General features: G+C 40.7%; 1 protein-coding gene across 1 annotated transcript; it reads right to left on the bottom strand.

Annotated features, from left to right (window-relative positions):
* Positions 1 to 414: 414 nt before the first annotated feature.
* LOC139367544 (PAT1 homolog 2) lies at positions 415 to 15,826 on the bottom strand. The gene is made up of 19 exons (XM_071105791.1): positions 15,795 to 15,826; positions 15,356 to 15,512; positions 14,525 to 14,784; positions 14,284 to 14,349; positions 14,146 to 14,199; positions 13,811 to 13,966; positions 13,557 to 13,628; positions 13,253 to 13,401; positions 12,966 to 13,040; positions 10,745 to 10,868; positions 9,375 to 9,492; positions 9,150 to 9,247; positions 8,999 to 9,052; positions 5,155 to 5,294; positions 1,652 to 1,808; positions 1,266 to 1,412; positions 1,033 to 1,130; positions 735 to 875; positions 415 to 601 (listed from the first exon to the last, which is right to left on the bottom strand). Exons 1-19 carry the CDS (start codon positions 15,813 to 15,815, stop codon positions 568 to 570), a joined length of 2,121 nt encoding a protein of 706 aa, XP_070961892.1. The 5' UTR covers positions 15,816 to 15,826; the 3' UTR covers positions 415 to 567.
* Positions 15,827 to 15,854: the final 28 nt, after the last annotated feature.

The following is a 15,854-nucleotide window of genomic DNA, read 5'->3' as shown; positions in this document are numbered from 1 at the left end:
TAGCAGTTAAACCTATGGACTGGATTATAGAGTTTAAAAATGAAGAGAATTTGGGACTAGAGAGCAAATCTGAGTTGCTGGACTGGAGACTAAGAGGAGGAAAGTAGGAAATAAAAAGGAGCAGATAAAGGAAACAGATCGAGACAACGGAATGGTGCAAAAAAAGTGAGGGAATGAGGGAAGAAAGAAAGGAAGGAATAAGAAGAATGGCATTCATGTGTTCTAAGACAACACATTTTGCATACAAGGAGAATGCATGGGTAGCATGGGTAGCATACTCAGGTAGGCCAAATCTGATATTTTTTCCACTAATTGGTCTTTGACAAAATCACAGATCTTTTCACATCAAATATTTTTCAGCGCTGATCTGATTACTCAAAAGAGCAATTATTGAAAAAAATAAAATAAAATCAGAATTGGGCTGTCTGTGTAAATGCAGCCATACTGTGGTACGTCTAGGCAGAGGGAATACCTCAGGGTATGCATGCCCACTCGTTTTCATTTTGGTGCTCATTACATTCTGTACATTAGCCAAAACACAGTCTCTGCTTCAGATGTCCTTGCCTACTACGACGGAAGAGCCAGGTATCCAGTCGCAGATCTAGATGAGACAAGGTTTTTGAATGAATACACCTTGGGATTGGTTACGATTAACTATTGTTTTTTTTAATGTATGCATAGAACATCTCTTAAATAAAATAAAAACAGAATGTGCTGTCAATTCTGACACTCACTCCATATTGCTCTTCAGCTGGTGGATAGTACGCTTGTCCAGGTAGCGGCAGAAGAGTGTGAGAAGGTTCGAGGGTAGGAGAAGGGGCTCCACCAGAGCACTCTGGGATAGCTGCGAAGCCACCAAGAAGACTGTGTCTGTCCTGGAGATAAAGTTGACAAAAATGGTCAATATGAACAACAAGGGGCAAGGACCATGTACAGACACGGTTAACTGTAGCCTAGGAGTATGTCTATTTACAACTTAGGGACAGTGTTGCATGTGGACAAAGATATTGCTCGGAATGAAGGCAGTTGTACCAGGTTTCAAAGTCACCAATGCTGGGCTCCAGAGGAACATCAGAGGACAGTAGCCTCTCTCCTTGGGACAGCAGAGCGTAGAGTAAGGAGAGCCCAAACTGAAAGGTAAAACGGGAGAATGACGAACAAGACAACAGGGCAGCGCAACACACAATAGTAAAATATTGGATAGTCAAATATTGTAGCCTAGCATACCATTCTTTGTATGTGAGAAAGTGAAAAGCGTAACAAACCTTGCTTTGGCAGACAAGTGAGAGGCACACGCTGCCATCGCTGGAGTCGGGAAGTGATGCCGTAAAGTCTTTAAGGACCCCAATAAGCTGACTGAAGGTCATGCCTCCGATCACAATTCGAAGAGACGGGTACAAAACCGGAAGAGACTACAGTGATGTGTGGAACCCCACGGTTGTGTGGAAGTGAGAGTATAGATTATTCTTCAGTCAAGCAAGCAGCATTTCATACACAAACAGTGCCATGTTCATTAGGCAAAACTAAAATAACTGACTTGATTCCTTACTCTACAAGTCAGAGGCATGTTTGTTCTACATAATATATATTTAAACGTTCCACAACACTAAGTCAAACACCGGAACATTACTTTTAAATTTTTTTAACTGACCTCATCTGCGTCTCTGCTCATGAGTACAGGCAGGTGAGATGTCACCATGCTTAAGACTTTCAACGCAGCGTCATGAGAAAGGAAGGGGATGAGTCGAGCCAGTAGCTGCTTTCCTTTGGACACCAGGAGACATGGCAGAAATTCTTCCCCTGCCTCTCTAGGGTGAAATATTTGTCAAATACTTGACAAGTACTGAATCACTGTATAACAATAATTTATGAGAAAATCTGAAACTTAAGAATTTCTAAATGGATGCGGGGATTACTTGTTGAATTTGGAGTTTAAAGTAGACCAGTGCCTTCAGAAAGTGTTCATACCCCTGGACTTATTCCACATTTTGTTGTGTTCCAGCATTAATTAAAAAACAGATTAAACAGATGGGTGTGGAAGAAAAAAACTTATAATGGCAAAGTTTTCGGAAGGGGGAGGTGGGGCGCAACACAATATTAGTAAGGTGTTCTTAATGTTTTGTACACTGTGTGTAGACAGGCGTTTCTAAATCATGTCCAAACAATTGGCCACAGTTGGACTCCCTGCCATCAGAACAGCCTAAATTCATCAGGACATGGAGTCTACAAGGATGCTGGCTCATGTTGACTCAAGTTGGCTGGATGTCCTTTGGGTGGTGAACTACTCTGTTGAAACTGTTGAGTGTGAAAAACCCACCAGCGTTGCAGTTCTTGACACAAACCGGTGCGCCTGGCACTTGCTACCATATCCCGTTCAAAGGCACTTTAATCTTTTGTCTTGCCCATTCACCCTCCGAATGGCACACATACACAAGCCAAGTCAAGGCTTAAAATATCCTTCAACTTGTCTCCTCCCCTTCATCTCCACTGATTGAAGTGGATTTAACAAGTGACATCAATAAGGGATCATACTGTAGCTTTCACCTGGTCAGTCTAGGTCATAAAGAAGGCAGGTGTTCTAAATGTTTTATACAACCAGTGTATAAGGTTACAGTTGACAGTGCATGTCAGAAACATTACCATAATTATATCTCTGTAGATCTCCGAGAATTATGACGAGGCATATACTACCGTTCTAAAACTTTTGAACACCTACTCATTCAAATGGTTATTTTTACTATTTTCTACATTGTGAAATAACACATGGAATCATGTAGTAACCAAAAAAAAAGCTTTAAACAAATCAAAATATATTTTATACTTGACTATTTTGAAAAATCTCACCCTTTACCTTGATGGCAGCTTTGCACATTTGGCATTCTCTCAACCAGCTTCATGAGGTCACCTGGAATGCATTTCAATTAACAGGTGTGCCTTGTTAAAAAGTTCATTTGTGGAATTTCTTACCTTCTTAAAGCATTTGAACCAATCAGTTGTGTAGTGATGAGATAGGTAGGTATACTATTATGGGAAGAACAGCTCAAATAAGCAAAGAAAAACAGTCCATTACTTTAATGCATGAAGGTCAGTCAATCCAGAAAAATAAACTAAGTTCTTGAAGTTAAGTGCTGTCGCAAAAACCAAACTCTATGATGAAACTGGCTGTCATGCATGAGGACCACCACAGAAATGGAAGACAGTTACCGCTGCTCAGAATTTGCATTCCAAATAAATGCTTCAGAGTTCAAGTAACAGACATCAACATCAACCGTTCAGAGGTCATAGTCAAATTGCCGCAAAGAAACCACTACCAAAAGGACACCAATAAGAAGACTTGCTTGAGCCAAGAAACACCAGCAATGGACATTAGACCGGTGGGAATTTGTCCTTTGTTCTGGAGTCCAAATTAGATTTTTGGTTCCACCTGCTGTGTCTTTGTGAGGTGCGGTGTGGGTGAACAGATGATCTCTGCATGTGTATTTCCCACCGTAAATCATGGAGGCGTTATGGTGTGGGGGTGCTTTGCTGGTGACACTGATGTATTTGGATTTCAAGGCACACTTAACCAGCATGGCTATCACAGCATTCTGCAGCAATACGCCATTCCATCTGGTTTGGGGGGACTCATTTGTTTTTCTACAAGACAAAGAACCAAAACACACCTCCAGGCTGTGTAAGGAGTATTTGATCAAGAAGTGGAGTGCTGCATCAGATGATCTGGCCTCCAAATTCACCCGGCCTCAACCAAATTGAGATGGTTTGGGATGAGTCAGACTGCAGAGTGAAGGAAAAGCAGCCAACAAGTGCACAGCACATGTGGGAACTCCTTCAAGATTGTTGGAAAAGTATTCTTGGTTAAGCTGGTTGAGAGAATGCCAAGAGTGTGCAAAGCTATCAAGGCAAAGGGTGGCTATTTGAAGAATCTCAAATATATTTTGATTTGTTTAACACACGATTCCATATGTGTTATTTCATAGTTTGTCACTATTATTCTACAATGTAGAAAATATAAAAAATAAAGAAAAACCCTTGAATGAGTAGGTGTTCTAAAACTTCTGACCCATAGTGTATATCTGGGGAAGGGTATAAAACAGTGAGTGTTGAAAGTTTCCAAAAGCACAGTGGTCTCCAGCAAAGGAAAATTGAAAGAAAATATGTGGAACTACCCAGACTGCCTAGAGCTGGCTGTCCGACCAAACTAAGCAACCAGGCAAGAAGGACCTTGGTCAAGGAGGTGACCAAGGACACTGACAAAACAGAGTTCCTTGGCTGATATCGTAAAACCTGCCAGAAGGGCAGCAGTCTCTACAGCACTTCAATCTGGGCTTTATGGGAGAGTGGTCAGACTGAAGCCACTCCTGAGAAAAGGGCAAAGGACAATATGCCTGGAGTTCACAAAAGGTGCATGAAAGACAGATCATAAGGCAAACGACTGTGGTCTGATGAGACAAAATTAACTTTGGCCTGAATGCAAAGCACCATGTCTGGAGAAAACCAGGCACAGCTCATCTCCCATCTAACACCATCCCTACCGTGAAGCATGGTGACGGCAGCATCATGCTATGGGGATGCTTTTGAGCAGCAGGGACTGAGAGCCTGGTAAAGATAGAAGGAACAATGAATGGAACCAAATCCTTGATGAAAACCTGCTTCTGAGTGCAAATGACAGACTAGGGTAAAGATTTACAGTCCAACAGCAATGACCAAGAATAAAGCCAAATCAACACTAGAATGGCATTAGAACAAGAACATGATAGTCCTTAAGTGGCCCAGCCAAAGACCTGACTTGAATCCCATTGAAAATCTGTGTTAAGACTTGATTGCTGTTCAAAGAAGAATGATAAAATACCCAAATCCAGATGAAGCAAAGCTGAAAGAAACATACAAAAGACGACTCAAATCTGTACTCGTCCCAGGGGTGTAAATACTTATGTAAATGAGAGCAGATTTATTGAAAATGCTTAACATTTCTAAAAACATGTTTTTTCACTGTCATTATGGGGTATTCTGTATAGATGAATGAGAATTATATTTAATCCATAATTCAGGGTGTAACAAAATGTGGAATAAGTCAAGAGTTATGAATACTTTGAAGGAACTTTAGCTCAAGGTGACTTGATACAACCGGCAGAGAGCAGGACTCGCAGGACTCACAGGTCGGGATGCTGTAGCTGGGAATAGATGTACTCCACTTTTATCTCAGTTTTCTCCATCAGCCCCTTCTCCTCACCCTCCCCCAGCACCTGTGCCTTCATCCTCTGCCCCTCTTCTACCTCCAGCAGCACCATGAACAACTACAGGAGACAGTGGCATATTGAAATTACTTATTGATTTTTTTTTTTTTACATATGTAAATGGATTTTATAGAAGTTATGGAGAAAATTGCACTGTCATAATACTGTAATTGCATCAAAATCGATGTTTCATGCAATAAGAATAGAGGGTTCTTCACTCTGTGCAGACTGAAAGTGGGCCTCGGAGATATAGCACAAATAAATGTAGAACCTTTTGTTTGATTAAGGGTGAATTCGTGTGAGATATATATTATGTATAACCTACCTAAAAAGAGATCACTATGTGCACAGGTAAGATCAGGGATATTGCGTATTGAAACAGGTCAGTGTTGTGGTGAAACGGAAGAGGAAAGACTACGTAATTATGACTTGGATAAATTAGTTTAATTCTTCCTCCATTGCTCTTTCTACCACGATATACTCTTGCTCTAGAAAGCACACCAGATATACCCTGGCATTATGTGGCTGAGTAAGGAGGAGAAATTGAAATTGTTTTTGTTGTTTGTGTATTTCCATTTACGCAATATTTAGATGAAGCCTGGAATACATACATACACATATATATATATATCTTTTTTTTTAAGGGCTACCTATAATTGTAATTAAAAAAAATTGCTTCTGTGGTTAATGGTGTGTATATAAATTGTGTATAAGCTTGTCTACCATATGAATCTTGTGTCAGACTGGGTTCAAGTGACTTTAAAAAAAATGTATATGGTATGTATATATGCAGTGTGTATGTAAACTCAAAAAAACTATTTCAGGTAATTCGTAAAATCCAAATAACTTCAAAGATCTTCATTGTAAAGGGTTTAAACACCGTTTCCCATGCTTGTTCAATGAAACATAAACAATTAATGAACATGCACCTGTGGAACGGTCTCTGTTCCTGTGGAACGGTCCACAGGAAAAAGTATTTTGGCTTGGAGAATCTATGCGAAATGCCAGCGGAATAGATTCTAAAGAGGTAACAAAATAGAATTATTTGGCCAAACACTCCTCGCAAACTCAGAAAACCTTGGGGGGGGTTTTAATCTCGTGAGACATTTTACATCATTTTATTGTGAAATAGATTTATATAAATGGACGAAAGTGAGGAGGGGTCACGAGGAATTTGCATTGGTTACCAACACTAACATTTATTTAACATTTATTCGTTCATGAACATTGAGGTGCAGTGGTTATGGAGAATCATGGGGAAGAGAGACCAGTAAATCGTTAAATTCGGTGACAAGATAGTTGCCATGTCTAAGGGTAGTACATGCTAAATAAAGGGGTGGATTAAAACAAACATTTAATGAATGGAGTAATCCATTATCATGGATTGCTGATTAAGATGTAGCATAGTGAATGCTAACAAAATGTACACTTTATTTTCCAGAATAGGTTTCATTATCTCTTTGGAATGTTTCCCGAGACTGGTCTTGGAGAGAGCAGCGGGTGAGATTGAGGCAGTAAACTACCAAATTAAATAAAGCCTGGCCATTTTGGTTTTTACCATAAGGTTTGCAAATAGCCACACACTTATGACTATTTGTTGGCGTTATAAAAAAATACTGTTCAATTTATTGTGAGTGTTGTATTTCATTTGGGTTTAGTGATTTTTCCATTTGTCCCAATGCAAAGTCATCTTAAAAAGGTGCAGACACATCGAATTTTCTGAAGTTTTTTTTGTTCCGAGTTAACAAAATAATTTACACGTGTTTAAGACATGTAGGATACGAAAATGTATGAAATGTTTAACATTTAATTTGTCTAATATAGTAAGAAACACTTATTTGAAGGGTTTGTATGACCTCTGACATGACTTTCCAGTGTGGTTTGATCACCCTCACTGGAAAGCCATTTGGATAATGAAGGTCATTTGTAATATTGATAATTATGGATGAAGTTCATAGTTCTTAGCCATATTTGTGATTTGGACCAACAGGAAGAAGGATAGGGTGTTGCCTTTGACTAAGGGTAGGCTGTATTAAGTCTATTTTCCTATGACCATATGGGTATAAATATATACAGTTGAAGTCGGAAGTTTAAAAACGAGTTAATAACTCCAACATAAGTGGATGTAAACGTCCGACTGCAACCACACACACACATTCATGGAATTATTGAGGGTAGTGTTTATTCTTCTATTTTGACCATTGTTCCATTTTTTTACTCAAATTGGGAGTCGTACCTCCCCCATTTTGACACAAGTTTTGGATTGAAGTTCACACAGTGAAATGTAAGGAATGTATTAAGTGATGTGAAGGAGTGTACTGTCATGTTGCTTATTCTGTTTTTATACAAATCTTACCAGATTAGGACTGCTGGATTGTTGGGATTTATCCCGATGGGTTAGAGGTCTAACTTCCTGATCCTGTGGCTCTGCGATGAAGTTAAGTGTGATGGGGAGGATAAGCCAATTTGAAAAAAATTGTTTCAATAGAATGTGTTATTCTCTTTGACATATGTTTAGACACTGGTATTAAGAATTGGTTAAAGTAATCATTTAAAGTCAACGCTTGTCTGGATTTCCTGAATCGGAAATGAACTGTTATTCTGATCTTTCCTCTTGAGGTCACAGTTGGTGTCTTAATGCATGGAAGGGATAATTTGACCACGAGGACAGTGTGAGAACCGCAAAACCTGGTGTAACTGGCTGAAGAAAAGTGACAAAGGCTTTCAATATGGCCCTGTCCGCACCACTTCTACCGAGACCCGAGTCAGATCCAGCAACCGCTTACAGCATCCAATCTAAGCTATCAACAGTTTCTTCTCTCATGTCTTCTCTCCCTGTGGACTCCTGTCATACTCCTGAGAGAGATGTTGCCGGTATACCGAGAAGCAGGCGCCTCAAATCCTCAACTGGAAGCTTCATTAAATAGTAGCCGCAAAACACCAGTCAACATCAACACTGAAGTGGCTGAAGGCCAGCATCCCGGAGTCGCCTCTTCACAGTTGACTTTGAGACTGGTGTTTTGCGGGTACTATTTAATGAAGCTGCCAGTTGAGGACTTGTGAGGCGTTTGTTTCTCAAACTACACACGCTAATGTACTTGTCCTCTTGCTCAGTTGTGCACCGGGGCCTCCCACTCTTTCTATTCTGGTTAGAGACAGTTTGCGCGGTTCTGTGAAGGGAATAGTACACAGCATTGTACAAGATCTTCAGTTTCTTGGCAATTTCTCACATGGAATAGCCTTCAATTCTCAGAACAAGAATAGACTGACGAGTTTCAGAAGAAAGTTATTCGTTTCTGGTCATTTTGAGCCTGTAATCGAACCCACAAATGCTGATGCTCCAGATACTCAACTGCAGGAGGCCAGTTTTATTGCTTCTTTAACCAGAACAGTTTACAGCTGTGCAAACACAATTGCAAAAGGGTTTTCTAATGACCAAGTAGCCTTTTAAAAATGATAAACTTGGATGAGCTAACACAACGTGCCATTGGAACACAGGCGTGATGGTCGCTGAAAATGGGCCTCTGTACACCTATGTAGATATTCTGTTAACCTGCCTTTTCCAGCTACAATAGTCAGTTACAACAATGTCTACACTGTATTTCAGGTTATTTTAAAATGGATGGGGGGAAAAAAATGCTTTTCTTTCAAAAACAAGGACATTTGTAAGTGACCGCAAACTTTTGAAAGGTTGTGTATACATACATTTTTGGGATGAAAATAAAGTGGAACACTCCTTTAAGATGCCATTTGCTGTACTTTACCTTTTCTATTTTCTTTAGGACATCCAATCGCTGTTGCCTGATGTCTTTTAGTTCCTGCGGGAAGAGACCATTCAGAGAACGCACACTTGCAGTTTAACTGTTGTACTTTCTTCAAAAAGGGTTTCAAAAAGTGCCCAAAGTATGTCCTCACCTCATGTGGACAGTGGGCTGCAACTGCATTGATCGCTCGTCGAGGAGAGAAACACGTCGACACGGCGACCTGGCCTAGGGAACCCTCGATGTGCACCACTGAAAGAGCAACAGCATCACTCCGGTTGAAAAAAAAAAACATTCAGCCGTATACAAACAATGCTCACTTCCAAAGTACACTTCAGCACCATGCACAGACAAGTGCATGGGGGGTATATGGAGAAACCTGGGGTGTAAGAGTCCATCTTGGTGACATAGGGGGTGGTGAGTTTGGGTGGCTCCCTCTTGCCCCGCATGCCCAACTCCTCCTCTGCCAGCTTGGCCTCCATTCGCCGATAGTACTCCTACAGGACAATGTGAGAGGAGAGCCATCATGCATCTGGAAATCATTCCAAAAGTAAACTGTGGTTATGGTATAAAGAAAGAACATGCAGAAAGATAGCTGTGGGGATTTTAGTAGAGAATTGGGTACCAAGTTATTGGAGGAGAATGTGGAACTAAAATCCTATTTCGGAGGATTGAAGGTTAATCTTGATACTACCCATCCCGGATCCGGGAGCGTAATCATCGCCTCAAACTAATTAGCATAACGCAGCGGACATAAATATCCCTAGAAAATGTTTCTATTCATGAAAATCACAAATGAAATATATTGAGACACAGCTTAGCCTTTTGTTAATCACACTGTCATCTCAGATTTTCAAAATATGCTTTACAGCCAACGCTAGACAAGCATTTGTGTAAGTTTATCATAGCATTATGCCTTGCTAGCAGCAGGCAACATTTTCACGAAAATAAGAAAAGCAATCAAATTAAATAATTTACCTTTGAAGAACTTCGGATGTTTTCACTCACGAGACTCCCAGTTAGATAGCAAATGTTCCTTTTTTCCAAAAATAATATTTTTGTAAGCGAAATAGCTCCGTTTGTTCTTCACGTTTGGCTGAGAAATCGACCGGAAAATGCGGTCACTACAACGCCAAACAATTTTCCGAATTAGCTCCATAATATCGACAGACACATGGCAAACGTTGTTTAGAATCAATCCTCAAGGTGTTTTTCACATATCTATTCGATAATATATCCACCGGGACAATTGGTTTCTCATTAGAAGCGATTGGAATAATGGCTGCTTCTGTACTTTACGCAAGATTTTCTGGGGGAGCCATCATGTGACCACTTGCTCAATGTGGTCCCTTACGGCTATTCTTCAACATAAATGCGTAACAAGACATATTGGGGGAATACGTAGAAAGCGTAAGCTCATTCGTAGCCTATTCACAGCCATTAGGAGTCATTGGCATGCAGCGCTTTCAAAATATGAGACACTTCCTGATTGGATATTTATCTGGGTTTCACCTGTAACATCAGTTTTGTTGCACTCACAGACAATATCTTTGCAGTTTTGGAAACGTCAGAGTGTTTTCTATCCAAAGCTGTCAATTATATGCATAGTCGAGCATCTTGTCGTGACAAAATATCCAGTTTAAAACGGGAACGTTTTTTATCCAAAAAGGAAGATACTGCCCCCTAGTTACAAAGGTTAAAGACAACAAAGAATGAGAGGAGTGAGAAGTGCCAGCCAACCTACAGTACCTGGTAGTAGTAGTCGTCCAGGTGGGGATTCTCGCTCTGAAGCTGAATCATCTGTAGTCTAATGATCCACTCTTTCTCTTTAGCCGACATGAGGTTACAGTAGGGGTCCCAGCTGTCTGGTTTTCTAGAGGGCGATCAACAAGTCATTGTAAGCTTCAATTATCAAAGCAAAGCACCTTCAAATTCCTTTGGGGCAGGTTTATGGGAGACCGAGCAGGGTTTAGGCCAATTATGAATTAAAGTCGCAAATTGCTCTAATTCTGATTCAATTCTTGAATTTACCACACCCCACAGGAAGGAGAATTGGAATTAAATGAGGTAGAATTTAATTCAATGAAATTCAAACAGGCTAATTTAGTCAATACATCACTAAAAACATTTGTATTTTGACATTTGGTGACCAATACTATGTCATTTTATTTATAGACATTCTCCTTAAACAAGTTAAATCATTACAGTAGTCTGGAAATATTCTAAGACCTCTATAATGATCAATAATAATAACTCACTTACATGTTAAATACGAAGGAAAAAACTATTCCCAGAATGTATCAAATCTAATACCATGACAAAAATACAAACACTGACATCGAGTTGCAATCAAGCTAATATATTTGAAGTGCTTCCTGTATTTTTTGCATTAAGGGACAGATGCTTTTGGTAAAATAATTGTCAAAGGAATGAGACTTTCATGAATCATGTCTCAGTTTAATTACATTCTACATCATTCTAATTAAATTCAGCTTCCTGTGGAATGTGTCCAATTCGAATTTCAATTCATGCATGGAATTTAATTAAGTTCCGAATTGACCGCAACGCTGACAGACTAAAGCCCCATTTGGACAGGACTAGTATTACTAGACAACAGTGGTTACGTAATTGTTACCCCAGCATGCGTTATTCCAGAGGACGATTCACACAGGACTTGTTTTTCCAAACTTCCCCTTGTAATTTTTAATTGACTCAAGACAGAAGCCTGGAGGTTCTTATTCTAGCTGGGTTTAGACGATAATGGGCTACACCGATAACTTGTGCTTGGCTGTCAAATGTAAAGGTGTCCATAATATTTACATTTTGTGATCATAATCATTAGGGCCATTTTAGCAATCCATGGTAGTAGTCCCTCCATCCTGCTGATGTGCAAATTCACTGTTCAGAAGCACATGAGACGCATTTAAGGATGAGAAAGAGAAATTGAAATTTCCAAAATGTTTCTCAGTGGGGAGTCAGTGATGCCCTGCTTTGTCTACATCAACAGTCAGGGTTTCATTAAATGGGTACATGGGTACAATACTTTATTGCACATTTAGGCCTTACCAAACTGACAAATTAGCGATGTTGAATTTCAATACATTGGCACAAATTGTATAATCAAAAGTATTCACTGTGCAAGTTGATAATGCATGCCATTCATATGAAATTGTGCAGCACTTTGTTTTAAGAATCAATTTATCAAATCAGTTCTTATTTTCTTGCTCAAACTGGGGCGGCAGGGTAGCCTAGCGGTTAGAGCGTTGGACTAGTAACCTGAAGGTTGCAAGTTCAAACCCCCGAGCTGACAAGGTACAAATCTGTCGTTCTGCCCCTGAACAGGCAGTTATAACCCACTGTTCCTAGGCCGTCATTGAAAATAAGAATTTGTTCTTAAATGACTTGCCTAGTTAAATAAAAGGTAAAAAATTACAATTAAAAAAAACTGCTAGCAGCACCTGTCAAACTCAAATGTCTCGGAAAACAGAGGGATGTTAATGCACACAGGCCTAGTATTATTAGAGGACTTGAGGTCACCGAAAAACAGCTGGACTTGCTTCTATTCCACCATGTAAAAATGACTGACAAGGCAGATACGCACAGGATTGAAATTAAAATGTTGTGTTTTATGCTCATGCACATAATTACCCGACCTCCCCAGTAAAATGAATACCGTCCGAATAGGGCTCAAGGATATCCTGTCCTAAAAAGCTAGTACAATAGAGTATCTCCATTGAAAGCGCTTTATTCCAGGAATAGGGTCTGGGAAATAGGTTAGTTTTTAAACTAATGCATCCAAGAAGCAACATATTTGCAGAAATATTAAGCGCAACCATGCTGAATATGATAAGAGTTTCTTTGATCTCTGGACATAACTCACTCTAGGACTGGTCAAGCAACCACATTTTAGACATAGGGTAATAATATAAAATATAAGTCCATTTAAAATAAGTAGAATCACGTGCCAAACCTTTGGGATCTCTGTTGCCTTTGACTCAACAGTCGTCTGTGTTGGGGGTGAAGCTGTGTCACTGGATCAGGGAACCTGTTGGGGAGATACATATGTGATTATAGGTCAAACCTTATTCATCTCTAAGAAAACGCAGTACAATTGTAAGCCATTTGATAGAATAGTGAGATACATTCGCTCATCAGATTGTGGTCAGAGACAAAAGAACGAGAGCAGGTGTCCAACTCTTGTCCTTGTAGGTTCTTCACTCAGAAAGGTACGGAACAAAATCTAATTACGACACAGACCTGAATCGCTGCACACGATTTGACGAGGGGCTGTAGAAGGGAGAGGGTCTTGGGGAGTTTGCACCAAAGCGAAGCTGCATCATTTTCGGAGTTAAAGGTTGAGGGGTGGAGGGGCAGGGACGTGGCGAGGGCGAGAGGAAGCCCCCCACCTGAGTGAACAGAACATCTCACACCAACATAACTAGAGAATAACATCTCCCTACATGCTTCTGGTATGCAGATACATTAATAAATTCATACAAATTGTGAGCAGATCATTTCTAAATGTACACAACAGGGGAACTATTGATGGGAAGGCAGGAACCTGGTTATATGGCTGTTGTGTGGTGAAAGGTCGCCGGGAGACGATGGGAGAGCTGGGCAACATGGTATTAATCTGCAAGGGAAGTTAAACAAATACATGTACATTTGCCATCGGCCGTAGACTGGGCAGTGTGTTCCATTGTCTTTCAACAAATATTTACCAAAGATTCAGGTCAACTACCCAGCGATAGACCATCTTTGGCAATCTCTCCCTTGTGCCCTAGTCTTCAGACAACTACTCTACCAGTCAATTACCTGAGATGGGCATCTTTGCCCAAATGGTCTACTTGAGTATGACCCTCTTAGGCCCCCTCTCCTCCCACTTGAGTTGGAGAACGGGTAGTGAGAGTCCAGGTAGTTCGGTCCTCTGCCAGGGGCATGACTGTCCATCACACACACAATGGCCGGGTCCTGTCGAAAGAGAACACCCAAATGTGCTAAACTAATCATTAGGGTCTAATGCTACTAAACGTGGCATAATCCCCTTCATTTTCATTATCAGATTTCTTTGAAAAAGTGGCATTATCAGATTTATTTGAAAAAGTGGTATTATCCTGTGTTGGTAGTCTTCCACATGTAACGCCCACTACCTGCAATACTGATCCAGAGGCGTGTCTGGTTCTCTCATAAGATGATAACATCCACTGTGAGAGAAAAGAGGAGCAGAGTAGGTCAAATGACAGTAAATATATTTTGTCATCAGAACAGGGTTGTGACAAATGACTCACAGCATCTGGATCTAGATCATCCCAGTAGGAGACGCTCCCAACGTCCACTATAGCGCTGTCTAAGCTCTGAGGAAATAACAAATGGTAACGTGCAAACTAGAGACCGTAGAATAAAATGGTTGAATGAGGACATGTTTTGCAAAAGAAAACGTGTTTTATTGGACAAGTTCAGGTAGTACATCCAGTTTAAAAACATTTTATTCCTACTGGATACAACGGACCTCGCAATAGTAGTAATCACCTGCAAACTTGGTCGCCCCTCCACAGTCCTCACCACAGCTGGGTCTTCAAACATCTGCGCCATGGCCTGACCTCCCCTCTGTCCCCTTCCTCGTCGGCCCGGAGGGCCCTGGACCCGGAGTTGTGGCCGGGCCCTGGGAGAGAAGGGGGGGGAGCTAGGGGAGAGGGATGGCAAGGCAGGTGGGGCAGGTGGCTTCTCTCCAAATTGGAACAGAGGGTTAGTGGGATCCCCTTCCGTGTCCCCGACTTCTGTATCCATATCTAGAGGCCCATTGTAAAACATTTAAATAGAATAATTTACGTCGTAACTGAACCCATTTAGTTTTATTCTTGGCACTTGCGGTCACCGTTCTTAACCTCTAAGTCTAAACTGTTGGGGGGGAATAAGATTTTGAAGAGTCTAACCTATATCTAGGAGACATAAGAAATCTCAGGAAAAATCAGTTTATTTGGCCACATACTTAACCCATTTGTTTGCACAAAACTAGCTCCATACTGCCATTCATTTGTATGGGTTACTTTCAGAGGAGTCCCATGACACTTGTGGGGGTCATAGAGCATAGTGTTCGTGAGTCTCCCCTTTGGAGGCTACAGACGTTTTTGTGAAAAGACCGATTTTCAAGATGTCTCATGGTCTGACAAACACAGCCACCGCACATGCGGAAGGCCGACATAGCGGATGCGGAGGATTGAGACGCAGCCCATGAAAAATAACATAACTATTTCTAGCTTAAATTGACAGCTTTGATGGGGATTTTTTTGTTAGTTATATTGATGCATGGGTGCATCATTAAACAGTTAAAAAAATAATAAAAAATAAAAAAAAACATACCCATTCCAAACGTCTCATTGTTGTAGATATCTATTTCCTCATCCTCCTCTGCCATCTCTGCCAATCCACACTCGTCCATGCCTGCCCCCCCTTCTTCATCGCTCCATTGGCCTCCGTTCTCTGGCCACTGAGGTTGAGAGACTGCGGTTTCAGTCTCCTGAAAGAACGTACAGAGGGAGGAAAATACAAGGGTGACATCTGCTGTCGATAGTACCGCCATTGACTAACTTGACATACAATTTAGAATGAACTAGACTCGATGGCTACTACAACTTTGACGTATGAACAGTCGCGTGTATTCGACGCATGTGATGTGATGCAGCACGTGTATGTAGGCTGGTTGTTTTGAGAATGATGAGAGGTTTAGCCGAATGTACTTTAAACAACACATGTGTATCTCAGCTTGGCACACGAAGAAGCGCAACAACGGTCAACTTACTGGTTGTTCTGAGTCACTCATTTGAATAGTTTCTGAAAATATTACACTTCTATTCGTCGG

This window comes from Oncorhynchus clarkii, chromosome 16 (assembly GCF_045791955.1).
Source record: "Oncorhynchus clarkii lewisi isolate Uvic-CL-2024 chromosome 16, UVic_Ocla_1.0, whole genome shotgun sequence".
Lineage (NCBI taxonomy): Eukaryota > Metazoa > Chordata > Actinopteri > Salmoniformes > Salmonidae > Oncorhynchus > Oncorhynchus clarkii.
The sequence above is the reverse complement of the archived record's forward strand: the minus strand, read 5'-3'. Positions and strand labels throughout refer to the sequence as shown.

Coding starts and splice junctions, on each gene's coding strand:
- LOC139367544 (XM_071105791.1), bottom strand. CDS start 15,815: ATGAGTGACTCAGAACAACCA. Junction 10,869..12,965: donor AGGCAACAGAGATCCCAAAG/GTTTGGCACGTG, acceptor ATCGCCCTCTAG/AAAACCAGACAGCTGGGACC. Junction 5,295..8,998: donor TCCTAAAGAAAATAGAAAAG/GTAAAGTACAGC, acceptor TGTCTCCTGTAG/TTGTTCATGGTGCTGCTGGA.